The sequence below is a fragment of the Eleginops maclovinus genome, chromosome 20 (genome assembly GCF_036324505.1).
Source record: "Eleginops maclovinus isolate JMC-PN-2008 ecotype Puerto Natales chromosome 20, JC_Emac_rtc_rv5, whole genome shotgun sequence".
NCBI lineage: Eukaryota > Metazoa > Chordata > Actinopteri > Perciformes > Eleginopidae > Eleginops > Eleginops maclovinus.
In genome coordinates this window covers 22,711,353-22,738,251 of record NC_086368.1, presented here as the reverse complement: position 1 = coordinate 22,738,251, position 26,899 = coordinate 22,711,353, and the positions used below count along the sequence as shown (strand labels likewise).

The 26,899-nt window shown below is 40.0% G+C and overlaps 4 protein-coding genes across 5 annotated transcripts; 2 read left to right on the top strand and 2 right to left on the bottom strand.

Moving 5' to 3' along the window:
• Nucleotides 1–936: 936 nt before the first annotated feature.
• rfesd (Rieske (Fe-S) domain containing) lies at nt 937–3,973 on the bottom strand. Its single transcript, XM_063910123.1, is given in 5 exon segments — nt 937–1,464; nt 1,749–1,783; nt 2,115–2,273; nt 3,890–3,958; nt 3,961–3,973. Coding segments are annotated over 5 exon segments (567 nt in total). The 3' UTR covers nt 937–1,173.
• A 1,058-nt stretch (nt 3,974–5,031) lies between these two features.
• nudt2 (nudix (nucleoside diphosphate linked moiety X)-type motif 2) lies at nt 5,032–7,736 on the top strand. Of its 2 annotated transcripts, none has more exons than XM_063910126.1 (3): nt 5,032–5,128; nt 5,672–5,799; nt 5,912–7,736. In XM_063910126.1, exons 2-3 carry the CDS (start codon nt 5,676–5,678, stop codon nt 6,226–6,228), a joined length of 441 nt encoding a protein of 146 aa, XP_063766196.1. In that variant the 5' UTR covers nt 5,032–5,128; nt 5,672–5,675; the 3' UTR covers nt 6,229–7,736. The 2 variants fall into 2 exon arrangements, with proteins under 2 accessions (XP_063766196.1, XP_063766194.1); XM_063910124.1 differs by lacking the exon at nt 5,032–5,128 and adding an exon at nt 5,227–5,502.
• Nucleotides 7,737–8,285: 549 nt separating this feature from the next.
• On the bottom strand, nt 8,286–17,682 carry ube2r2 (ubiquitin-conjugating enzyme E2R 2). Its single transcript, XM_063910122.1, has 6 exons — nt 17,103–17,682; nt 16,572–16,761; nt 13,823–13,909; nt 13,588–13,685; nt 13,086–13,220; nt 8,286–12,987 (listed from the first exon to the last, which is right to left on the bottom strand). Exons 2-6 carry the CDS (start codon nt 16,746–16,748, stop codon nt 12,702–12,704), a joined length of 783 nt encoding a protein of 260 aa, XP_063766192.1. The 5' UTR covers nt 16,749–16,761; nt 17,103–17,682; the 3' UTR covers nt 8,286–12,701.
• An 828-nt stretch (nt 17,683–18,510) lies between these two features.
• Nucleotides 18,511–26,875, top strand: ubap1 (ubiquitin associated protein 1). The gene is made up of 7 exons (XM_063910039.1): nt 18,511–18,698; nt 21,185–21,231; nt 21,370–21,494; nt 22,049–22,861; nt 23,428–23,586; nt 24,018–24,119; nt 24,281–26,875. The coding sequence occupies exons 2-7, from the start codon at nt 21,192–21,194 to the stop codon at nt 24,419–24,421; spliced, it is 1,380 nt and encodes a 459-aa protein (XP_063766109.1). The 5' UTR covers nt 18,511–18,698; nt 21,185–21,191; the 3' UTR covers nt 24,422–26,875.
• Nucleotides 26,876–26,899: the final 24 nt, after the last annotated feature.

The window sequence follows — 26,899 nt, the reverse complement described above, 5'->3', positions numbered from 1 at the left end:
TTCGTAATATAAAATATAATAATCATTTGATTGCATCATAGAAAGGACAATCTTTTTGGGGAACATCCTTCTAAGGGAAAAACAAACAATCAAAAAGGGTATCATAAAGTCCCCCTGCATGAACACATGATAAAGAAAATACACTTTTTGTAAATGTGTGGTATCAAAATCCGCTGTATTCATATAGTCAAGATATATGAACCACTGCTTCACTAATTTTGACATTCTTTTCAATCTGTTTCTTGCAAATGCACACTTTTCCTGAAGCTGAATCCCTTTATCAAGTCTTTAAGGATAAAGGCACCAGATCAGGATCGTAACAAGCAAGTTGGAACAAGGTCTGATAAAGAGATAATGCTGACATCATGAACATGAAAGGAAAAGTTTGACATTTTGGGAAACATACTCACTACACATGTGTTGTCTTGCTGAGAGTCAGATGAGGACGTTGAATGTTCAAAACAGAACCCTGAGCTTCTGTTTGCAGCTGGGAGCCCATGAGCCAGCCAAGGTATACCTGACTGAAGCTGCTGTCAACAAACCTTCAACAACCTCAGGGATTGGTATGGCGTTCTCAGCAAAGTTATTTATTAGATTTTTTGTATTAGCTCAAGGAATTCTTTGTCAAAGCACGGGAAACATGTCACAAAGAGAATCTCATACAGTCTGTGACCTGAGATGCATGCTTTCGGATCTAATCTGAGGAATATACAGACATTATTATAAGAAATGGCCAGCATGGTATGATCTTTATATTTTACATTAACGATTTTCCACTTTAGGACATTACCGACCAGAAAAAAAACCTTTTTATCTCATTGAATCATTCGCTGTATGCATAATACATGAGAGATATTGTAATGCAGAGGGATCCACCAGTGTGGGTACGCATTTAGCTGCTTCATGCCACTATAGAACATAAACTCAAAAATCAAATTCATTTGGAAAAAAGTTTATTTAGCAAATGAAGTTGACAATGTCCACCTCACAAGATTTGACCTTATTTTGAGAACCAACACTTATATATAATGTAAGCCACATGTACAAATGTAAACACTATGATCAAGTTAAACAATACCCAATTTACATTACTTTATGTGTCATTAAATGTCTAACACCAAGTAGATTCATCGTACAATAATTTAGAGGATCCATTGACTTCCATCTTTTACTCTATTTGTTTTTCTTCTTTTCAGCCGCCGCAGCTTTTTCCCTTTCCATCTTGCCCTTCTCTCCCTGGTAGAAGTCAGACTCAATGAAGCCTCTTTGCTCAGAGAGCTTGACATAGACATCGCCATTGTTCTCAGTGACCGTGTGAGTCCGCTGCTTCACACCCTTGGAGTACCATCTGAACACAGACGGCATTTCCCTGGGGTCTTTGGCCTTGTAAATGCCCTCCCCTTGGGCCAGACAGATCTTGTACTTGTGGTTTGGACAAACTATGCACATCTTGCCGTCAAATTCCTGTAAGAGTGTTGACAGAAAACAGGTAAACAACCGTATGTTGGATAAGTTCAGGTCATTAAAGTCATTCAACATTAGCATAACATTAATTTTATTCAGGTTTGATGTCTTAATTAAGGTAATATTATGTGTCAGCCCAGCAGTTGATTGTGCAGATGGAATATCCGGCAAAAGCTTGACTGTACTGAAAACAAAGCAAAGTCAAACTTGGCATTTTTTTGCTCCTGAACCGTGGGTCAGACAACAAATCAACTTCTAATCTCTTCAATAAATATAAATTTCACCTCAATGTCTCCATTTTGCAGTGTTGTCCCAGCGTCTGTTGCGAGGGGAACAGGATCAGCGTATTGCAGAATAAGCAAACAGTTTAGAGCACACACAACATTTTGCTGAGTGGACAATCTTTAAAGGTGAAATGTGCCTAATTGTTCTTTGGCTAAAACAACTAAGCGGCTCAGTGTTAAACGTCCCACAACAGGACTATCAGCAGCTGCTTATTTTTGAATTTGTTCAGTGGAAGCCAGCATGGGTAATACTTTGGATTGAGACTGACTGTTTGTTGGATGAAGTTTAACAGGCAATTATATATCGCAATCTCCCTCTCTAAGAAGTGATTTTTTTGAGTCAAGCACAAGAAAAACTGAACTCACGATAGCAGTAAGAGTCGATAGCATAAAAGTCGTTCTGGTGGTAGATGATCAATATATCCCGCCCCTCTAGTGTTTTGAAAGTACGCTTTGCTTCAATCAGTTCATCCTTCTTCCCCACAAAATAAGGCCCTCCTGTGGGCTCCATGGCTCTGGGAAATGCTGCTTAGTAAGAATGCAAAAGAAAATATTACAACTTTGTATTTATAATAAATAAGCATTTTTTTATCTTAACCATATCACAATAATATCCGTTACTATACCTCACATCAGAGTTGTCATCTTAAATTAGGCACACAACACATCCTAAACTTCAGCTTGAAGAATCAGAGTAAAGTCATCTATTGGCCAATCAACTCTGCTCCTAATGAACTCAGACCTGCAATACTAATTTTCTTATATGCCACATTACTATAAGAAAAGTGTAACCATTAAAGCTGGGGGAGGGCAATTTTTTTCTGAAGTCATTAGGGCAAAAATGTAATGATTACCTTTCAGTATTACTATTGGGAAATGCAGATAAGATGGTGAAGTTGGATTTCACGCTGGGAAGTTTTTATTCAACCCCAATAATGCAACCCCAAAAAAGACGACTAATCAAAAAAGGGTTCCAATATATTCACAGCATTTAAGAGAGAAAATCATGCTAACAGTTTCAGCCGCGACTAATTTAAGCAACTTAATTCTATGGTTGGTAAATTGGAAAACTGAAAAAAAAGAGCCTTGAATTTAGCCATTAGCTGCTGTAAGCTAGTCGCAGCAATGAGCCTTTGGCTATGGTTAGCTGGAGGCTTCGCTTTAACAATGTTTCTCACTATCTCTGAAACACTATGCAGTTATTTTAGCTAGCTAGACTTAAATCAAAGAAAGCATTCTTGAAATGGCTTTACAGACACACAGGTTTGCAAAGAAATCACGATGGTAATTGTAATAGAATTGCCGCTAAATACTGACATTAGGCTCTTAATCATGAGGAATTAATCCTGATGTGTGTAAATACATTACTATAGGTTACTGTAGGAAGCTCCCAAATAAGACTGAGCTCTTATGCTAGAAGGGACTAGGACAGTGAGGGGAGAGCTGCAGGATGAGAACCATTTCATATTAGAAATGCCAAAGGTCACTATAAAATATTTGCCCAATAACGTGAAAAATAAACTGCCAACCCCAGCTTTAAGTGAACCTATCAAAGTAAAGGACTAAGGACAGCCCGAAGCTTTATCAGATCAGAATTGAATACATCTAAAGTTGAATGATTTTCAGCCTGTTGTGCGTTCCCTGAATACAATAAAGAGACCATGGTCAAGTGCCTAGTGATTACAGTATGTATGACCTACATGAATGTCATTATTTTACAAAAGCATTTGGTCACTTAAAAGAACACAGTCATGTCTAGTCTCAGACAGTCAGTATACACAATTCTATCTGGCTGCAGGGGAAGCTGACCCAAAATGTGAATAGCAGAGTGGAATAATGAGCATTTCAGTGCAGCCTGACTAAGCACAGTAGTAGTGAAAGTCACATGTCCTGAGGCATCTGGCTACAACGCAGGCAGCTATTATTAAGGAAGAAAAGCTAAACTAATTGTTTATGTCAGGAAAACTACACATTTTTCATGGAGTGTTCCCTAAGGGACTAGGGATACATTTTACAAATCCATCGAAGCTACACTGTCTTCTTGCATCCCATCTGTGAGTCTGTCTGACTATCCCTCTCCCTATACATTTTTCACTTGACTTTAACTAAACATTTTATTTTGGGTGAATTTTTGTCTTTACCTTGAAACTCAACAGCGGTGTCTCCTCCGTCAAGCCGAACAACTGTATTACTGTCAGCTTGGTGTGCAGGGAAGGAGGCCCCATCTCTATTATCTTCACACACAAGCGGCCTTCAGTTGGCACTATCTAGTCTGGGTACATTTCTTATCTGTCTCCCGCAGGCACAGCAGCTAGATCATGGAGAAATATATAAGTTTATCATAAAGGCTTTGTTTTATCTGTCATTGAGTAAGATTTCATACAGGATAAATCTCTTTATTATTTTAATCATCACCTGCGCTTGGTGTGTGTCGTAGTAGCAGTGGAAAGTAACTATGTACAACTTCTCACTTTTACTCGATCCAAGTACGTGCTTTGCGTATTTTTGGCAAAGATTTGAATTTTTTGCTTCTTTATACTTTTTTATCAGAGCCAAAAATATGATTAACATAATAATGTATAAATATCTACAATACATTTGTCAGACAGCATTCAAATATATCGGAATATAATCAATATGCATTAGTCAATATTTTCAGAGGTGGGAGAAGTACTCTATTATATATTGTACTTAAGTAAAAGTACAAGTACCAGAGTCTAGGAATGCTATGTTTCAAGTAAAAGTCCTGCATTCAAAAGGTTTACTTGAGTAAAAGTACACAAATCAACAACAAATATAGTTAAAGTACGAAAAGTAAAAGTACTCGTCCTGTAAATTGAGTCATTTAAGAATAATTCATCTGATATGTTTTGATTATAATCATTGATGCATTCAAGTGTTATCAAAGCTGGTAAAGGTGCAGCTAGTTTTACTTTGTATGCTGCAAGGTAGCTTGTAAATTTCACTCCAGTTGTAACTAAAGTCTTATTAAAATGTTGATTATATTTCACATTAATAATCCAAATCTGAAAAGTAACTGAAGGTACAAAATGAATGTAGTGAAGTAGAAGTACACGATTTACTTGTCTACAAAGCAGCATGAAATGGAATAGCTCACGTAAAGTCTCATAATTGTACTTAGGTACAATACTTGAGTAAATGTTCTTAGTTACTTCCTACGGCTGATTATTTTACTATACATTAATGTTTCATAGCTGGCACTGGCTACGAGTGTCAAAGCAGTTTTATAAAGCGGAACTGTTTATTTTCGTTTTCCGACAGGATCGGACATTATTCTCAGAGCACCGCTGAGGTACGCTATGTTGTCAGTCGGTGAGGAACAAACAACGCTTTAGCAAATATTTCACCGTGAATAGACCGTAAGTAAGACACTGCAATATGTTAAATTAAGTCACTAAATTAGTCTTCAAACCAGAAGTCTGTGTTGTTTGACGGTAAAGCAGTAAATATGTATGTAGAGTTAGGACAGAAAGTAAAACATGCCGAGGTTTGACAGCTAATCTGTGCCAGTGGAGAAGTACAATACCGTGCATTGCAGTTTAAAAAATCTGATCATTGTTTTGTTCTGGTAAATAATCCCCCTGTTGCAGCAGTGTTGGGTCTGTCTCCCTCTAAAACCCACCACAGAATCAGCACAAGTTACAATATGCTAGCTAAAAAAAACTATGATTGGAAATCCTCTGTTACTTGTAAAAGTCCTGGATTCAAAAACATACCTAACCAAGGTGCCAAGGTAACAATTTAAAAGTATACTACCAAAAGTTAACACTCGACTGTTTGATAAATGCTTTGCTTTTGCTGAGTCTTCGTTAACAGGTGTAGCAGTTCTGTGTGCTTTCTATAGGGGAATTATATAATCCGACATAATGCAAAATGTGCTTGTTTGTGCATGTGTCGAACAGGGAGATGACGCTGCGTGCTTGTGGCTTCTTAGTGTTTCGTCGTCTCGCCAGTTGTGTCCCTCCAGACAACATTGAGTACCTCCTCCTGCAGACCTCTTATGGGAACCACCACTGGACTCCACCCAAAGGTGTTTACAAGTTAAAAATCCATACAGATTCATCAAGTAGTTGAAAACACACATTAATGACCTAAGTTTAAATGTTCTTTGTCTAAGTGACATCTAACCTGTTCTCCATCAGGTCATGTTGATCCTGGCGAGGATGACCTTACCACAGCCCTGAGAGAGACCAAGGAGGAGGCAGGGCTGGGGGCTGAGCAGCTGCAGGTTATTGACGGCTTTTTGCAGGAGCTTAGCTACGAGGTGCAAGGCAAACCCAAAAAGGTGCTGTACTGGCTGGCTGAGCTGAAAGATGCAGGAACAGCTGTGACTCTGTCTAACGAGCACCAGGACTACCGCTGGGCCCGGCTGGAGGAAGCCTGCACTCTGGCTCAGTACAAAGATCTGCAGGACACTCTGAGAGCAGCAGGCAGACACCTGCTGGACAAAAAGCAATGAATCTAAATGTGCATGCTGCAGACGGGATGGTTAAAGAAGGAAACGCTTCTGCTGACATTAGGGACCTCAGACTTTGGTTTAGCAGAGCACCCAATGTAACAGTGTGTCCCTTCTGTATAAGGTAAAGCTGAGTATATTCTCTTTTTCATAAGGCAAAGGTTCAATTGAAAACACACAACATGATTCTAAAATAAATCAGCTACCCTAGTTTTGAATACATAAATGTGTACAAGTTATTAAACCATAACACAAAGCAAGGAGACAGTTACTTACTTACATAGTGGATACAAATACATTGTAAACAGTAGATGCTGCCACAGGGTGGCGACAAAGACAAGAACTATTTTGTCACCAAAGATTACAAAACACTGCAAGCTGTAGAAACACCACCCAGATCTGCAATGAGCTCAGAAACGGTCTCAGGCCTTTTTTCAGCTCTCAGTATCCAAATAAAAGTGAGAGATACAACAATTACCTTTGCAAATGAGATCCTGTCCAGAAACTAAAACAAAAAAATCAGGTTAACCAGGGATAATATACTAATCCATATACTATATAGCTCTTTCATTTATAAAGCCATTCGCAAACATGCAGCATTACCACATCATAACATAGATCCTAGAACCTTTACCACGTGTTTGCCACTCACGATAAAATGATGTAGATTGATGGTACTACAGGTAGGAGGAAAATATCTATCTTTGATTTTGAGGTGAACTGTCCCTTTAAGCTAATCCTTAGAACAAAAGCAAGTTATTAAGGACGAGCAATAATGTTATAAAAGCAGGCAGCACTGACACATAAATCTCAATTTGAGATGGCTTGATTGAGCAGAGGTTTTATGTACCGTGGCCATGTTACTAAACCAGTTATTTTTAATCCAATCCAACCCCTTTCTACAACCTAAAAGTATTTTTGAAATCAAGTTAATTGATGGAATATAATCCTAAAGCGCAGGAAGAACTAAAAATACATTGAATCAACACTGCTTTTTCTCTCACTAGGGGAGAGTGAAATTAAAGACAGACTGTTATCTTGACCCTGTCCCTGTCACATTGTGCTACAAACAGGAACATTCTGCTCTCAATGCCACAAGCAGGATTAATAGCCCTTGCCGAAGGGATGAAATAAAAGTAATTAAAGAAATATTTGTGTTGTTGTAACTCATAAGTGCTCTTATCAATTAACAGCGACTTCTCTTCTGGGTATTTTAAGAAACACGGGATAGAGCAGTGAGCCTGAGGTCAATGAAAGACTTTCACAAGGCATAAACATTATACAGTAAAGTAACACCGTGCATCGAGCAGCTGAACTATTGCTTTGAGACCCATCAGGGCATCATTTTAAAGCAGTAATTAATTCCATGCCTGGTGGAGCAGAAAAGCTCCTCTCCCAGTGATAAAACACAGCTAATTGTTCTGAATTTAAATTAGAGTTCCCTCTGTGATTAAACAGTTTGCCTTGCACCTTTATGTATCATGTTATTAAAAGGTATGAAATATCCCAAATTCATGTCTATGCATTTATTGCCACAACCAGTTGTATTCAATGGAGGTACAAATTAATCAGAACTGATACTTAAGGTAAAATAGCAAGACTAAAAACCCTCTGTTACAAGTAAAGGACCTGCATTCTAAATTTGTACCATCCAAATATACGTATACAAAAGTACTTGTTAGGCGTATTGACCCCTTTAGAATGATTACCATTCAAATCAATCAGAATGGCATGGAGGCTGAAATATTGGATATTTTAACATCTGGACAAATAAATCAGATATCTGTGGCTGGATACGACTTATTAAGTGAATTGCCTGAACCAAAACTAACTCAAATACACTTATAATCCATGTAGCATAGTCTATAGGAGTACTATAGCAAAATAAGGTAGGAACTTATCAAAAGGCCCCAATGACATACCGTTTTATTTTAAAGGAGCCACAGTGACTGTACGCCCCTCCTTTGCATATCAATCACTACAATAGTTCTTATCCAAGAAACAACTTGCTGTGCTTCGTCCTTTTTCCTTGACGTGAATTAAGCAACAGTGATCCGAGCTATAATGCAAATAAACCCAACAATGTAATTTATTTCTTTTTACAATAGAAACTTTATGAGTGACATTTGCATCCTATCAAACACAAAATGATAAGGAAAAAAAATACATAAAACCAAAGAAAACCCAACAAGGACAGCATTAACATCGATAGGTGAGGACGCATTGTGGACGCATTGTGGACACACACAGGTAAGTCCATTTGTGCGACCAGGTGAAGGCCCACACTTTTAAAAAATGACACACTTGTGCACACACATGCTTACACACAACCAGATTAAATGAACTAAATGATTTCATTCAGGCCTTTGTATGGAATGACCTCTCACCATCTTAGACCGCAATCCTCTTTAGTGTGTCCTTTCTTAGGTTGAGTAAAAAAATTAAAATCCCTCGGAGATAATAATTGTTTTTTGCTCTTTTCCCTCAAAAAGCCTCCTGAGCTTGTCTTTCCCTGACCTCATTATAAAACAAGGCCTACATTTGAGTAAAAAAAAGAGGAGCATTCAAGATTGAAAAGCTCTAAACTGATCATTGAATTTCTATCATAAGGGCAACACTACGCCTAGACTTTACTCTAACACAAACAATAACACTGATTCTGATTTCTAATTTATTCAATTGTTAAATTAAAGAGGATAACATTACTGGAAACACCCTTATTTGCGTTCTTGCCTGGAGTTGGTTCAGAAGACTGATACTACTCTCACATCTCTCTGAAAAATGTGAAGCTAATGCCAGCGCCCATTTAGCTTAGCTTAGGACAAAGACTGGACAAAAAGGGAAACAAATAGTGGAGCTCTGACCAAAGGTAGACTACAGGAAGTCATGTCTCCAGGCCAAGAAAACGGTCAGGATATAACCTGTCTCTTTTACGATTAGTTTTTTCTTTCCAGTTTCCCTTTACTAAGAGCTAAAACATGTGATTTTTGGTGCAAAGCGAAGCTAACCAGCTTATGGCCTTGGCTTCATATAGAAAAGGTGAAAATAGGTGCGTTGAAAAAAAAGAAAGGCGTTTGACATTTTGGGAAATACACTTGTTAGCTTTCTGGCAAGGAGTGTGATGACAATATAAATAGCACGTGTCTCTGTTTAAACAATGCTACAGCCAGCAACCTGTTAGCTAAGTTTAGCAAAAAGTTAGCCTGGCTTTGTTCTGTGATACCAAAATCAGCCTCATATCAGTATCTCTAAAGCTCAGTCAATAAGACGTAACAGCTTGTTTGTTGAATCTGCCCAAAACTCATAAAAGTAAAAAGGTAATTTTGCTGTTTAATGGGGACCGAAATTAGATAGCAAGACCAAGCCAGGCTAACTGTTTCCCCCCCTTTTCAGCAAAGAAAGTGGTATAGATATTTTTAACCACCAAAACTGAGCATATTTCCTAAAATGACAAACTAGTACATTAGCAGATACACATGAATTCAGTACATTTCATCACTTTTTTCTACTTCTTCTCTGTATGGCGAGGGATGGGCAAAAAAATGTGGACCACATGAAGCAAATTTCAAAATCTCTGGCAATAATCCCTTTCCTGTTGTGCCATGATATCAAATCCATTAAAGATCCGGTTCAGGAATAGATTTCTCTCTCTGTCCTCGACAGAATCCAGTCTCTGAGATGCTCCAAAGCGCAAGGCCAGGAGGAAATGTTTCACTCCTTTGGCTTCACATTAAAATCCGAAAGGTAGAGTTAATTCACACAGCATTAAATCCACCACATGCATCCATAGCTCCGTAGACTTTAAAATGAACGTTTGTGGGGCTGTACTCGGTTTCCTTGGCATAAAATCCATCTGTTTCAGTCAAAGGTTTGCACAGTGCTCTGTGAAAAGGGCAATAGATTCATACCCACAACCATAAAAAAACAACTCAAAATGTGTGGTTTACTCGATGCCACGCGAGTACTATAATCACATTACGCTGTTCAGTGTGTCCAACAGTTTAATTCTTGAGGCCGTATTCTTTTTTCATTCAGTTAAATCCTCATCCAGTTCAGGCCTCGCCAACACGGCACTAGAACACTGTGCAAACACACAATGTTTTCTCCACCGGACAAAATCTAAAAGTTCATTTGGACAAACTCCCTGGTTTGACACAAGTCTGCTCCTGTTCCAGGGACAGGAACAAGGAAACCCTGACATTGTTTTCAATAGATGAATAGCAAATGTAAATATACACACGCACACAGAAACACACAACACGCAATCAGTGTCATATTCATTCAAATGTAAATGGGTAGCTAAGCTGCATGTTGAGCTCATCGTCGTGAAATGTTAAGCTTAGTCTGAGTAATGGAGAAAAAAAACGTAACATTTTCACATCTATGGAAAGATGGTGTGAGCATTATCTGACGGAAAAAAGGTCCCTTCAGGTGTGTTTTGATTTTCTAAATATGACATTTGCCTACAGAAAAGCAAACAACTAAAAAAGGAGCCAAATCAGGACCAACAGCAGCACTCAGTCATGTGTCAACACGCTGGCGGTGGGTTTAGAGACTTTCACTTCACTCTCTGCCCTCTACAACCACCCAGTGATGCAGAAAGTAAGAAGATGAGGTGGAGGTGAGGAGCAAATTTAATGTAAGAGTTTCTCTTAGACAGTTTTTTCTCTCTCAGTGAAAGTCTATTGAGGCCCTGAGGTTTAAGAGGCAGAGAGAGGTATAGGAGGAGACGACCCCTAACCGAAAGACGCTGCTTTGAGGGATCAAGAGGAAGCAGTCGTGATGAACACTACTGAAGGGGGGGGGGGGTCTAAGAGGACGAGCGGTGCTTATGTTGATTGCATTAGTCGAACAGAGAGGCGGGAGAGGGACAGAGATATTCTGCCACGGGATGCCACAATAATGGACAATGACAGGACAAACTGGCCAGCCCATCGACTGGTTAATGAACCAAACAGCAAAGAGTCCATCGGTCTAAGCCAACCGACAAAATACAAGGGATAGGTCTGGAACGACAGACTGTCAACCAACCAAAAGAAGAACAATAAAAAACAGCAACAAATAAAGAGACGGGCGGATGGAGACAACCTTATTACACAAAACCAGACAATCTGACGAACCAGACGAAGAGCAGGCCAGCTACAGGGGTTCAGGAGACCACCACATGGACAGTTTGTTTTCATCATTTATCAAAAACTAAGACAATTCTGTTGTTGAGGTTATTTAGAGCTAACATGTGATTTTTATCTTTGGGAAATTCTTATACGTAATGAAAAAAAATGTTGTATAATCAGAGGACAGAAAAAATGTTGTTTCACCGTGCCTGCAAACGTAAACACATGCTGCGAACATGCTATCATTATAGTCTTAGCTGGAGTGCAGGAGTTTTACATATAAATGAACATTCATTACATTCAAGCCCCAGCCAAACGAGCGCACACAACGCTGAATAGCTCATGTGGCTGGCGCATATAGAACTGCAGGTGCACTCTCTTTAAGTCTTCTCCCGCATGATTTCTTTTCTTGGATCCTGCATTCACTCCAAACACATTTTTTGGGCGATTCTTAGGATTTCCACCAATCACCAAGCTGCTATGGTCCCTCCCGTGTGGTAATTACTCTCACTGCTAGAAGTTTGGCGCTCCAGCTCTCATAACAAATGAAAATACCGGATCATAAATGTAATTAAAAGTTTTTCCTTTTCTAAATTAAAACTAAATGGAAGTAGACATGGCACTATGGTTTGAAGCCAACATCTTTATGTATCTGCATCCAAGAAGCAAAACCAACACAAATACAGGTAAAATACCGACAAACTTTAGCGGTTACCAAAACAAAAGTAAGTCAAACGCTACTACAGATTCAAAAAAATTCAGCCACATGGATGAAAACAAAGAACAAGATTTTAACGGTGGATATATTCCGTTTTGGGGCTGTTACTGTGGAGTCAATAACTTGTAATATGACCGCTGTATTGTCGAAGTCACATGCTATCATTTCTGCATTTAGAAAAAGGTGAAATATAATGTTACCTCGAAAACACTTGGGGGGTGGGGTGCTCTCAAACAGTGCTGGAATAATTTCAATTCTCAATCTCTGCGAAACATCTGATGCCAAACAGAGTGCAAGCTGTAATTAAGGCAAACGGTGGAAACACAAAATTCTTACTTTCATTGAAAACGGTACCAACAAAACTTTTCTGAAAAACTAATAGCACTTGACTACAACTACTATTGACCATTTGTATTAGTTTAATAAATGATGAAACATTTTTGGCAGTTCACCTTTGACCCCACAGTATGTGTGCACACACACACACACACACACACACACACACACACACACACACACACACTCACACTCACACTCACACTCACACTCACACTCACACTCACACTCACACTCACACACAGACACAGACACACACACAGCTTTGGGAGGGGGGAGTTGGCAAGGAGGAGTTATCATCCAGATCATCATGAGTCCTCGTTGCCAGAGTCGTCCTGGTTGTCGTAACGTCTGGTGGACGTCCCTCCGTCCTCTGTGGGGCTCATCCCGCCAGCTTCACCTACAGACTCCATATCGCTCTCGTCTTCGTCCTCGTCCTCCTCCTCCATATCATCATCGTAAAGGTCGTCGTAGAGAAGGTCTGAACTGCTGTCCTGGGAGGGAACCCTGGTCTGGACGCAGTACTCCGCCAACGTGGTTGGCACCTTGACGCCGTCGCGCTCAGCCTCTGCCGCCGTTGACATCACCTGCTTCCTGTGAGCAAATAAGGAATTGAATTTCAAGGATGGATTCTGTCTAACATCTTAGAAATGTGTCTGCGAATGTATGACATCTTAAACATTGTGTATTACCTGATTATCTCTGCATACTCTTTGTCCTTGCCTTTGCTGTCCCTCCATTTGCGGAACATGACAGAAGCATCCACGTTAGCGGGGGAAAAGGTGTTGGGCTCATTGAGCAGAGAGATCACACTGAGCAGGATCGTCCTGATGGAGACAGAACCACACAGACAGGAAATTAGGACAAACAAACAAATCAGATTATGTATTTGTATGAAACACAAGCTCTACATGGGTTTTCTGAAAGACACGATTGGCAAGCCGTCCACCTTTTATATTCTTTTATTTTTGGGGATGTTTCATTGTATAGCAGATACCGGTTGGACAGTTGGTTCGGATTCATCACAGTGACTCAATAACACAAACAAACCAAGCAACGTTTTTATTTTTTATTTTACCCTAATGTTGACTTGCATTTTACCCAGTGTTAAAATGCAAGTCAACATTTTATTTAAATTACCGAAAAGTAAGGTTTATGTGCGTGCAGAGGTGCAGGTTGTGTGTTAGGGATTACCTGACGTTCTGGGTGGGGTTCCACCTTTCAGAGGGAAGCTCCCCGCTCTGAGGGTCATCCACAGGAGGGTGCAGGATGGAGATGCACACATCTCCGTTCTGAAAAATGCAATGTATAACATATTGCAAAGAACACATGAAGATGTCTTAATATAGCCTCTAAATGGACCCATTTGGTTAAACCTACATCTATGCCATTGTATGAAATTTAATTGACAAAACTCAAAATATTTTACCTCGTAAATGTTGGGGTGCCACATCTTTGTGAGGAAGCGAAAGGTTGGTGGGGAGTACGGGTAGTCCACGGGGAACTTGATGTGAGCCTGGAAGAACAAACAAAGTCAACATTTTGACTTCCCTAATGCTAAATGTATGTCCCTCAAGCTGTGGAGGTTGGTGTAGCACATTGATAGGTAGAATATGGAAAAGAAATAGGCTTTATCTTTCCAAATAAACAAAAAAACACACTTGCCAGACATACTTCTCCTAGTGAGACATTTTAAGCTTCATTCATCAAGTGAAACAGTATGAAACTGCAATGTTTTAGAGGTTTCGAAGAAAGATGCTATTTGCTTTCAAATTTATTTTTCAATTGATGAAATAGAGCCAGGATAATAAAGACAACACTGTTAACTGAAATGCTCAAAAATTAAAAGATTCCAAAGGTTTATTGTCATATCAATCATACACAACTACGGTGTAGTTACGTAATGAATTAACATCTTCAACGACTATGTTGCATTAAAATTAAGTTCTCTCTTGGCTGACTACAAGTTCCCTAATAACTAGCTCATGCACAAACACGCTTCCTGTAGCCTTTTTTTTTTTTACATTATTCACAACAGTGACAGTATATCATACACATCAGCCATTTGTCTAACCTCACTGTAAAGCAGTCTGTTTATGTTCTTCAGCACATTGCAGCAGAGCTAGGCATTTGGAGGCACGAGAAGTTGGGGCTTCTGTTCCTGTGTTTTCTTTCCCTGGTATTGCGCAATTATCTGGGTGAAAGGCGTGTAGGCCTGGGTGTGCGTCACACCACCCCGGGTCTCCCTGAGCTGCTGCCTCTCAGATAGGACTATCATTACTCTACCACTAGTCAATTCACTACAGCAGCCATGGGATATTAAAAGACAGACGTCATACAAGTCTGTAATACAAGCTTCAATGTTGGATACATTTACAGAGTAAAACTAATCAAGCTCTTCAAAAAATATTTCATTGATTACACCTGCATCACAGTATAAAATTCATCCCTACTTGTATACCACACTCAAGTCAGCATAAGACTCAATAATATCTATAAATGTAATTGTGTGGGTACAATGACTGAATTAATTCAATTTGATTCACAGTGGCTCAGAAGTAGGAAACATTTCGCCTCATAGCAAGAAGGCCCTGGGTTCGATAGTGTCTACAGGTTCTAGGTTACATGTTACATCAGTGGTTTTAAAAGTTTGGGAATGTGGGCCTCCTCTCCCCGCTCCTTAGTTTTCCACCAATTTCTGGATGTCTGTGTAAGCATGGTTATGATATTTGATACTGTAGACAATTAACATTTAAGGCAAAATAGCCTGGTAATGCCTCTTGACATAACTCATAACAAAAACAACATTAAGTCTATTAGTTTCTGACTAATGAATGTACTGTATCAGATATCTCTGGAATATCTCTGCAACCACCAACAACTTTTGGAACTCAATCCATGGCCTTTGCTGTCTGTTCTGACCCTGAGAGAGCAATCCCTCCTCCACTACTGTGTGGTCTCGCCTATTTTTTCCTGTATTTTTTTGTTTCTCGAGTTTTTCTCACCACAGGTTCTAAGAATAGATGCTGTATTGTGATATGTTAAACGGATTGTAAAAAGACACAGGATATATAATCACTAAAATGTATTCGACTTGTAAGAAGATAACACAAGGATGTCACTGTGAAAGTTGAAGCGAAACGTAATGGCAGCAACACGTTGGTCTGTATTATTTTGGCATTCCTGGAAGATTACAGCATTGCCTCAACTTGAATGTGGGCTTTCACTGTGCCCCACTTTCTAAATGTTTTCACTTGATAAGTGACATGAAAGATAGGAAGATGAGTCTCTTCGTGCCCTTCTCTGTGCTGACTGAGGTCCCGTTTATATCGGTCCCACGGCTAAAAATAGCCAACTCAAGCACAACCATCATTCAGCACAGGGGAGAGGGTTGGACAAGAGGGAGAGGGGAGGGAGACTAAAAATGTTAAGAAATATATATGACTGCCTGCAAGTTATACCAGTAATGCTGGTCTTTGCTGATTTAAAAGTGCAACAACAACAACCACAAGTTGGACTGAACAGAGTCGCAGTAAATGGCTGTTTTACGAGTTGCAGCAATCGCCTTTAAATCCTTTGGAAGAAAACTTGCCCAGGAGCACGGTTGCACGGCATACATATCTATAAACCCCTATTGATTATAAATTAGATTCATGAATGTGTTGAATTATTAAACACGGCCCGATTGTTTTTCTGCCCTATCCTAGTAGGGCTTGGAAATATATCAATAATATATCTCTATAGTGATATTTTGAAAATCTAAATATTGCATAATTGTCTTTGCCTGGTTTCAGTAACCAGTAACCGGATTACAGTAAACTGATATAATGTTACTAGCTGTTTTAGCTTTATCCACTTAGCTATTATACCCTCATTGCTGATTGTTATTTATCTACAATGTAATTGTGTGAATATTTTGTCTACACACCCTACAATATGGTTGCAATATCAATAGTGGAGTACTTGGGTAACCGGAAGGTCACCGGTTAAAGTCCCCGAAAGACTTAGTGCTACTGAGGTGTCCCTGAGCAAGGCATCGTTCCCTACACTGTTCCCCGGGCGTCGTTTGTATGTCAGCCCACGGCTCCTCACACTAATGCAGAATGTAAATATGATGATATTTGATTTTCAACACGTCACCCAGCCCTATTTCCTGGTATTACAAACTTTTGTCCCACCTTAAAGTATCCTCCTTCATACAGGGTGTTGGGGGGCCCAAAGATGGCCACTTCCCAGTTATAGAGGTCAGACTCCTCCACCAGAGTGATGCGGAAGCCCTCCACCGGCTGCTCCTGCAGAGACTTCAGCTCCATCATCAGGGCCTTCTGGGAACTAGGGGTTGCCTGGTGGGCCATGTTAATCCCACTTCTGACCCCAGATCAGGGAAAGGAAATGGAGAGAGGAAAGAAAAACATGACATTGTCAGAATTCTACTTATATATATTTTAAAATCTCCTGGTTACATGGTTATTTGGCTCTGCAGTAAACAACTACAATGTTTCAGCTTTGTTTGTGTTAACTTTAGTGTTTTTATTATACACTAGGACAAAAGGCAACAACACACCTGCATAGATATCAGTCTTAATTGTAAACTGAGCGCCACATGAAGAATTCAAACACAAACATGATATGTAGCCTACCAAGCTAGCTAGGTTTACTTCGACGGCCCTATTGGGGGAAAAGAAGCAAAGTTAATAAAAAGTGTTTACCTCCGTCTCCTTGCACCGTTATGTGAACTCGTTTCGTTACAGCTGTAAACTCGAGGGTTAACTCATTGGTTGTCCTGGCTATGTCTTGACAAAGAGACAGTGACAGTAGCAGTGGATTTTCTGCTAAAGCCTATGGCTGGTCCTCGTGTTGTGTTTCCGAAAATTCTTTGTGTTGCCAGTGTTGACAGTTGACATGGAGGTGGTATGATTGTAAGTCACGGTGTCCTGTGGATCATTCTCGGGCTAAAGAGGGGAGACCTCCCTGACATCTCTCTCCGTGCTGCTGGCTCGGTTCGGACAGCAGGCGCTCAGCTGATCGCCGCTTGTTTGTGTTTGTTTATCTGCTCTCTGGCAGTCTCAACTTCTCCACACGTCAGCTAAACCCCTACCGAGCAACTTGCTTCAAATGTATCAGCTCTCCTGCGCCCTGCCGTCCCCTCCGGCACAGTGGCAGTGAAAAAGGCGGATAAATTCGAGCCTACGGTCGCGCAAAAGGACAGTAAGTGAGAGGTTTGCATTCGCAAAATACACTGGATTTCATCGATTTTTTATTTTCCTCCCATCGGTGCTTCCGGCTATCATTGCGCGTGTCTGAAAAACGTAAAGCACGTACGGATCTGACGTGACGTGCGCGCACTCGATGCCAGATAAAAAACAAAACACTTTTTCAAAACAAGACATTTATAATTATTTACATATTACAAGTTTATATTTCAATTTAAGAGGTGACTAAAGTCCTTATTTTTATATCAGAGTCCCTTTATTGATGAAAACTTTTTTTTAATTTCATGTTAATTTCATTTCGTGTCACTGAAACTTGAGACAGTACAATATTTACAGTTGTGTAAAGCCACACTTAAGTTAGATTAGTTAAGTAGATATGATCTTTTTAATAGCACTGTTTTGATGTTTCTATCTTTTGAAATATTTTGTTATTTTAGTTTCAATGTTGTCGTTTCCGAAAGGGGACATTTACATAGTTACAGCGAAGAGAAAGTACTGATAGAGACAAAAAGAAGTGAGCACACATAAAAAAACATTTAAAATAAACTACAACAAATTATTAAAAAGGTAAAAAGCAGCATTATAAAAAAAGAGTGGAACAGATGGAAAGTAATGAAATTGCTTCTGAATAACATTAGTAAAAACTATATTTCCTAATATATAAGTTTTCATGCATAATTGTATTTTACTACATTGTTGATGGGTAGTTCAAAAACTAATAGGCAGCCAGTAGTATCATTTAAACAGGGTTGTTGTACTGCCAGTTGTTATACAATGCCATTTAAACTGTTAATTAAAAACAATAAAAGCACTGTTTTGCTACCTTTCTTTTTTTTAACACCTCAGTATGCTGACACCACTCACCATGCCAGTCACACAGCTGGATGTGATGTTGTGACATCATGTAGGTGAGTGACGTCAGACAGGAACCAGTAGAAGGAAGCTTGACAAATCAAGATGGCGTCCCACGCTGAAGCAGGAAAGAGATTCCAGTTAAAATAAAACTCTCCCGGAGCATAGTTTACATTTGAGTGCCACCTCGACAACACGTCGTCTACATTTCGTTAAAAAAAGAAGACGGAGCAGATACAGGTGAGAGGAGTCTGTGCTTTATATGTGAGCTGAGTTTTGTTTCAGGGGCGGTGTCAGCAGAGACAGCGGTCTGTCGTACCCAGACACACAACACTACAGACAGGCCACTGGCGAAGCTACGCGTATTAGCATGAAGCCTAGCTTTTCCTCAAAAACATTAGCCAGCAGCTAGTGGTGTTTGTCAATTATTATTAATTTCCCAACAATACAAAATAATGACACCCAACGGTGACTTGTTTCCTAAACTGTCACTGTGTATTAGCTGTTCGTGAGCTAAGAGTGACCAAAGATAATAATAGCTTAGCTTGTTGCTAATTAACAGTGTCATAACTTAGCTAAATAACACCAGGGAATAAAATATATGTAAACGTTCCTTAATGCATCTGCTAGTGATATGTGACAAGTGGGAGTCTTGACGATTACAATTTTACCGTAAACTTGCCTGAGGTTGAACAGTCCTAACTACGATGATTTCGTTATTGTTTTAAAGTTAGAAGCAGTTCAGACGCTTAATAAACTACCATAGCTAGACTACCTTGGCGAGTTGTCCTGTACTGTTTTGGTTGTTACTGATATGCGAAACATTAATAATAACCCAACTATACACTGAGTTCCGTGAGTACTTAGTTGTGAAAAAAAGCTACGCAGAATAGAAACTTGTGTTGGAGGGGTGTGACATAATAGTATTCCTTACTGTACTATACGAAACTAACAATAGGGTAACTACTAAATACAAGTCATATTACCATTTTAAGAAATCTGATAATAGAAATCCCCACCGATCACAAGACACCTCTTGATCACGTGTGGCCTATTTGCATGGTCATTCATGATTAGAGAGATTTATTCTAGTGCCAAGTATGATGACTAAACTAGAAACTGGGTCTAATCGACGGTGGGTGGCTCCAATGTGAGTGTAGTACAAGTAACCTGCCTGTTTTTAATTAAAGCCAGTTGTTCACATGTGTGCAGCTCAGCACATCTGGTTAATATTAAGCAGGAGATGGCAGTTTTTTATAACAGACTGCTGTGTACTGTAGGTTATTTTGTATTTTTTCAGTACTTAATGCATCAATATCTCCAGCAGTGATAGACTGATAACAGGGCTTATGTCCAATACTTGGATTGTATGTAGCTTATTTTCCACAACGCAGGGTTGCACAACATAATGCTATTGTTGTCGGTTTATGCTACACCGTACACACGGCCTAATAGTAGGTCAGTCTTTAAAAATTTGCATCTAGAAGAATAACTGTAGCAACAAAAAGGCAGATTATTTGGGCAGATAATGTCCCCAACATCTTAACATTTCGACATCAGGTAAATATTGTCCATTAACTTTGACCTTTGAGCACCAAGCATCATTGATGTAAATGAAGAGTCCTTCTTTTGTCCGACTGATTTTCATTGTACATTTCTTATCTTGCTGTGATAGGATAACAGCTATGAATAGGCTGGGTAGTGGGATAGTCTTTAACTGGATAATAATAATAATAATAATAATAATAATAATAATTTGTAATAATACATTCAATTTCTAGAGTGGTTTTTACAGAAATGAAAAAAAAATGCAGAACAGAAGGCTGTGTGAATAAATCCCACAGCCATATGTTAGGGTCCTTAGACTTTCAATTTCAGACTCTTTTTAGTGAATAATTAAAAAATACACTACTGCAGAATGCATTAACTGTAAAAGAGCATCCAGCTGTATACTATTTGTTTATACGTTTCTAATGGTTAATGTATAAGTGACTCCTGCCCACCTACATGTCCAGTAGACACAGACCAATGCGGTCATCCCGCCGCAGTCATCTAAGAAAACGATCCGTCTGTCGTTGGTATGCTAGATGTTCAAACTTCTTCACCAGCCAGCCATTCATTTCCTTTGTCTAAATGCCATTTTGTGCTGGTTGGGTTTCCTTGTGTGAATAATCAGATATTTCGTATTTATCCGATCAAATGAGCAAGCAAAGAGCGATCATATGTCAGTTCAGTGTTTATGTTAAATGCATCTAATTGAAACTTGAAGTGATTTCTTTACTAACATTCAGCCCTTGGCCGTGTAGCTGTGTAATAGGATCAAGTCTATCAGTTTTCCAACTGAACATCAGTCAAAGCCAGATCAGAGTACTGTGTTCAGCCGATGTGAAAAAAGAGGCTTCTCTGTGTTCATAATGTCAGCCATTGTTGCTCAGCATGACCAAATAACAGGATTATTTGAATTGAGAGGCAAAGCGGTGCAAGTGAATCATATTAGACCAAATTTGCACTACCATGTACAGAAGTGTCAGTATGCATTGCTTCTGTTATACAGGACCAAATACATGTCAAATACATTACAGTGTTTAAGCATGGTTTGTTTTTCCAAGATACACTCGCTTGCTATGTAAATATTAACATACACATTATACACATACATTTAAAATATAAATGTCACTCCCAGTGTTCACTAACTTAACACCTGGCATTCTCGTGTCTGTTTTCAGTCTCTAAATGGCTGCGAGGAAGTCTGCATCAGATGCATACAACAATGGTGAGGACTTAATTTTAATCTTTTTTCACTCTTTGACTGTTGTGACTGAAATGTTGCTTCAACATCTGCTGGTGCCTATAGGTGCACTGTCTCATTTTCTAATATATGCTTACTATGTGTGTTTGTTTTTGTTTCCAGGACCCATCAGCTACCTTGATGAAGTTCCCTTCAAGATCAATGATAAATTCCGCTGCCCAGCCAAAGTGGGCCTGCCTGTGGGCTTCTGTCTCCCAGACTGCGACTCTATGCTGGCGGACTCACAGGTTAGTCAGGCTCAGGAAATATGTTCATTTTTGTGTTAGCTGAAGCTGCAGTGAAATGCTTCGAGGCATCCACATACTTTTACAGTATATCATGTTTTTATTCTTCTCTACAGTATTTGATTTCACATTCTATTTTATCTTATTCTATCTAAACCATTCAAGAATGGGAGCGTTATTTTACCTCCTTATTTCTTATAGAAATTGTGTATTGCCCTGTCAGCAGGGACTGGGACTTAAGTTTTCCATTGATAACAACTAGGCTGTAGCTATTGTGCTGACCGTCATTGTTATTATTATAGGCTGTAATGTCCAGTGTTATGTTTTTATCCAAATGTTTGTCATGCTGGGAACCAAAAATAGTACCAGAAGGGAATTCAGTTTCTTTCTAAGTGTTAAGCATAATTGAGAACTGCCATTACTGTTGGAAATGAAACTTAACCTCAGTTTTATAATTGATAATTATATTGTAAATATTATTTTTGTTGCCTTGTGACTCTTATACTCACTCTGTGCCATCCTTGCCCCTCTCCCTCCTCTTTCTGTGATCTCAACAGTTCGACTTCTCTCTGGAGAGGCGAAGTGTGCGCTGGGGGGTTGAACTTGCTGAGGCCCGAGCAGCAGAAGCCAGAGCAGCAGAGGCCGCCGCCAAGCAGGAGGCGGAGCGCAAGGAGTGCGCAGCACAGGACATGGATGGCGGTGGAGGCAAGAAACGCCGGCCCGCTGCAGAGGACCAGGACCTTTTACCACCAGCGTTGAACCCTGTCCTGGCGGGATTCAGCCACAACGCCATCCTTACCCCAATGCCTGCCTCGAGCCTTGGCCCCAGGAAATCCCAGCCTAGCATTCCTCAGCTTCACAGACTCAACCTAGCTGACTTTGAGCGGGAGGAGGACCCCTTTGACAAGCTAGAGCTCAAAACTTTGGACGATAGGGAGGAGCTCAGGACCATCCTCCAGAGCCAGCCACAACCTCAACCTCCTGCCTCTGTTTCCCCACCAGAGGTGTCCCAGACAGGGTCACGTGGAAACAGCCCGCCTCCCCCAATCACTAACACCAGCATCACATCCAAACCCAGCTTCACCCATAAACCTAATGGGTTGGTGGCCTTGCTGGACATGGACAGAGTGGGGCACCCTGGGAGAACGAGTTTCGAAACAGACGATCGGCCCTGTAACATACGCTCTCTCACTTTCCCAAAACTTTCTGACTCTGGTGACCCAGAGCCAGTGAGGTACAACCCCAACACTGCACCCACCCCTGTTCCCCGACAGAACCTACCCAACGGCAGCCCGCCCGCCGTACCACACACCCAAGTTATCGTTGCTCCTGAGCCAACCATCCGCACCAAGATTAGTGCACCAAAACCGGTGAGCATGAGATAACATACTGCATAGAGGACTCATATTGTGCAGCACAGATACAGCTGTAGATTAGGTCTGCACAATTATAGCAACATTATATTTTTATCAATATCAAGATCCCAGTTAATTATTATGATTATTGCTTGATTTTAGCGTCAAACTGGTTTTTTTTGCTTTCCCTTTCCGAAAAAACAGCACGGATTTCACTTTACGTGCTGCATTTTTGCTGATGTACAAACTAGGGCTGCACAAAAAAACTCACTTTGCACATTTTTTTCATTTTCTACAACATGAAAAAATACGTCTTAATTCTGCCTGTTTTTCAGGTTAAATGCATCGATATGCAGCGCTTTTTAGAATAAAATTAAAAGGCTAGATTAAAAACTTTTTGCCTGAGTAACAAAACATTTCTGGACAATGGTTGTATATGAATGGTGAGGACTTGGCAAAATAGGTAGCACTTACACACCTAATGTTCAATTTATGGTGCAGCCCTCGTGTAGATCAACCAGTGATGGTAAATAAGGAACGTCAGGAACCTTATTGACCTTAATTCATATGTTTTACTCCAGGTCAACCCAGGGTCAGGAACTGCCGGTCTCCCGTGCGGCGGGGCCCTGCTCAGCATGACCCCGAGCGAGCGTCAGTGTGTGGAAACACTCGTGGGCATGGGCTACTCTTACGAGGGCGTCTTACGGGCCATGCAGAGACAAGGGCAGAACGTGGAGCAGGTGCGACCTCAACCCGCCCCGTGGCGCAGCAATCTGGATTCATAGCACATTCACTGTTATTCAATATGTGGATTGTTTGTGCATTTGTGTAATTATGTTCAATGAAGCATCAGTGCAGAACATCTGTAAAAATATCCTTCACATTCAAATAAAGTTGTTTCATCACAGGTTCTGGAGTACGTATGTCAGATTGGATTTGTATCAGACTGGTTTTAAATGATGAAGGCATCACAATGAGATATTATAAGATGCAGAGCACAAACACTTTAAAGACAACAATAAATAAACCATACCAAACATTACTATTACTTAATATTAATTATTTATTTTCTCAAAATAAAACCTTTTGTGTTACGTGGAATTCAAGCCTCATATACAGCATGCTTTTCAAAGCATATAAATAATGAACATCTATTTATTGTTTGTCTAAGGTACTGGATTACATGTTTGTCCATGGGCGTCTGTGTGAGCGGGGCTTCGATTCAAGTGCAGTGGAGGAATGTTTAGAGATGTACCAATGCTCAGAGGAAAAGGTTTGTACAATCTGCCCTTTAGAAACATTCATTGTGGTTAGAAGGGTTAGAAAACACTGTATGTTCCTTTGTGAGCAATATCTCTACATCACATCTTTAATGTCTACCTATTACATTATATAATCTATCATAGTTTTATTTATTTTCTTCCTCCTTTCTAGGCCTTGCAGTTCCTTGAGCTCATGTCGAGGTTTGGCGAGATGGGATTTCAGCGTGACGCCATCAAAGAGGTGCTGCTGGTTCACAACAACGACCAGGACAAGGCCCTAGAGGACCTGATGGCTCGGGCTGCCGCTAGCTGAGCTAAGCTAACAGCCAACAGCCAACCAAAGCCCGGACCAGGGCCTTGCCTCCCGCTACTGCCCAACACAGCCCTTTTCCTTCTGCCGCCACATCACACCATGCCCTGCCCTTCGCCTTGGCTGTGGAAGGGACAGCTGGGAGACAGTTGTATTTCTCTCTGTGCTAAAAACGTATCGTGTCTCAGCACTTCTTAAAGACTGTGTGCCTAGAGTGGAGGGGGGTAACAATGCTTTTATGGTGGTGTTAATTTTTCTAAGAAGTCATCGGCGTTAGGTTCAAGGATTTTGTACTGCGAGGGTATTCAAGAATGGGAGGAATGACTGAGCTCTAAAGGAGAAACTGGAAGAATTGGGCCGCAGTCTTTCGATTGCAAAGGACCCTAAGAGGACCCGGTGACAGACTGAGCACATTACAGACCCGTTTAAACTCTTAAAACTCCCAAACAACTAAGCTGCCATCTTCCACTGCTCTGTGCAGACTTAGTACATGGTGGCGGTGATTTGGGGGGTGCTTGAAGAAGCTCTCTTTAACTGAACGTACATTTAAAGTTAAAAAAAAGACTAAGATTAAAAAAAAGCCCAGTCACCTGGCAGATAACTGACTCAAGAAGTGCCCTCTCTGCTCTGGTGCCCTACTTCTGTTCTACTCTTTCACGCATTCATGTGTTTTTCTGTTCATTTGGGCGCTTTTTTTCATGTCTTTGATTTCTGTTTTACGAACTGCATATTAGACATTTATGTCACTATAACTCAGAAGAAGAGATACTTCTACCCCAGTTCGCTCTTTGACCTGCACTGGAATGACCTGTTAGAGGGTGAGGAGAAATTGGGAACATTCCTCTGTAGGAAATAATAAGAAATATCCAATAATCCACTGGCACTGATGTGTCACATACTGCACAGGCGCACGTGTTTCATAATTATCGACTTATTTAAATAGTTCACTGATACTTTCATTTACAATGACAGTTTGCTATGATAATGTAACATATGTTAACTCACTTTTAACTGACTTCTGTTAAAAGACTGGAAAAGAGTGAGTGGTTTAAAAAAAGAAACAAAATGTGAGAGGGTTGTTTTTGCAACTACACCACAGTGCAATAGAGACATTTCATATTGAGTGACTGTCGACTGGAGCTTTGAGCCTCAAGAAATTGTTGGAGGAATGAGGAATGGTCTACAAGCCTTGCTGGACATTTGGATGATGGTAGAAAAAGGTTTGATTTTGGTCCCCATCGTTTATTCATCTGCAACAAAATTGAATCCCACATGATTTGTTGACACATCCACTTTCTTTTCTCTTGTGTAATATGATAGGAGTGTTTATCTTGATTTTAGGTGTGTTGCCATTTCCACAGTCTTACATGGAAAGTTCCACTTGTTAATTGGGTGTAATTGTTTTAAAAAAAAAAGGTCAAGATCCTCTTTTTTTAGTTCAATGATAAGTAAAAAGCGTGTCTGCTCTGTTGCACCAACGGCCAAGATGGGAGACGTTTCCATAATAAGGAGCTCTGTTGTCCTGATGGGGATTGTTTGAGGCGTGGTGACAGATTAAGGGCTTAAACAAAAGGAAACTTTGCTTGGGGCGGGTCCAGTACTTTGTCTTAAGATTCACAGCTGAAAAACAAATTGTATGTACCACAAATGTATTTCAGAACAACCCCCGGTTTGACCAATCTAAATATAGTGCCGTTTATTCCCAATATAGACTCTCTATTCACCACTTAATTTACCATTCTAATCAAACGAGTTAGCAAAGGGTTTCAGGAAATAAATCTTTGTGAGGATATCGAAATATCATCATAAACATGTCCTTTCAATCCATTTTCCAATAGGACAATAGTGGGTGCAGGCATCAACATGACAATGCAATGTGTCATGTTGGATCTGGTATCAGCGTCTTTGTCTTGAAACGAGGTTGACGTGATCGACATAAGTATTTTCATCTAGTTTTGTTTCTTCATTTACTGTGATAAGAAGAAAGGTTCACACACTACAGACAAACACATAAGTGGTATTATTATCGCCCTACATAAATAAAGCGTGATTTCCTTAGTCTTGTACAAAGTAAGTTTATGTCCACTTGCCTCTCCTCTGACGGCCACACAGTTGGAGTGAATGCAGTAGAGCAGGTTGTGGACCTCCGCCAGCAATGCCTCCACCCGTTTCTGTTATGATGTCCTAGTGATGAAAAGCAACTGGGGCCTCATATTCAAGGGGTTTTTATATCCGATCCACCTCTAAGCTACAGCATAATTGAACATGACATGCTTATAAATCTAATGGACGTTGAAATATCATAATGGTAATAAAAGAGGTGGCTGAGTTGAGTGTTATTTCCCAAGCTCCTGAAATGTGATTTTCGAAATGTTTAATTTCCTCTTGGATGATTTGGAAACATTTTCACAATTAAATGTGCACATCTTTCCAGTGGTGAGATCGTCACTGTTGTTACTTTTTGAGCTTAATTGGATTTTG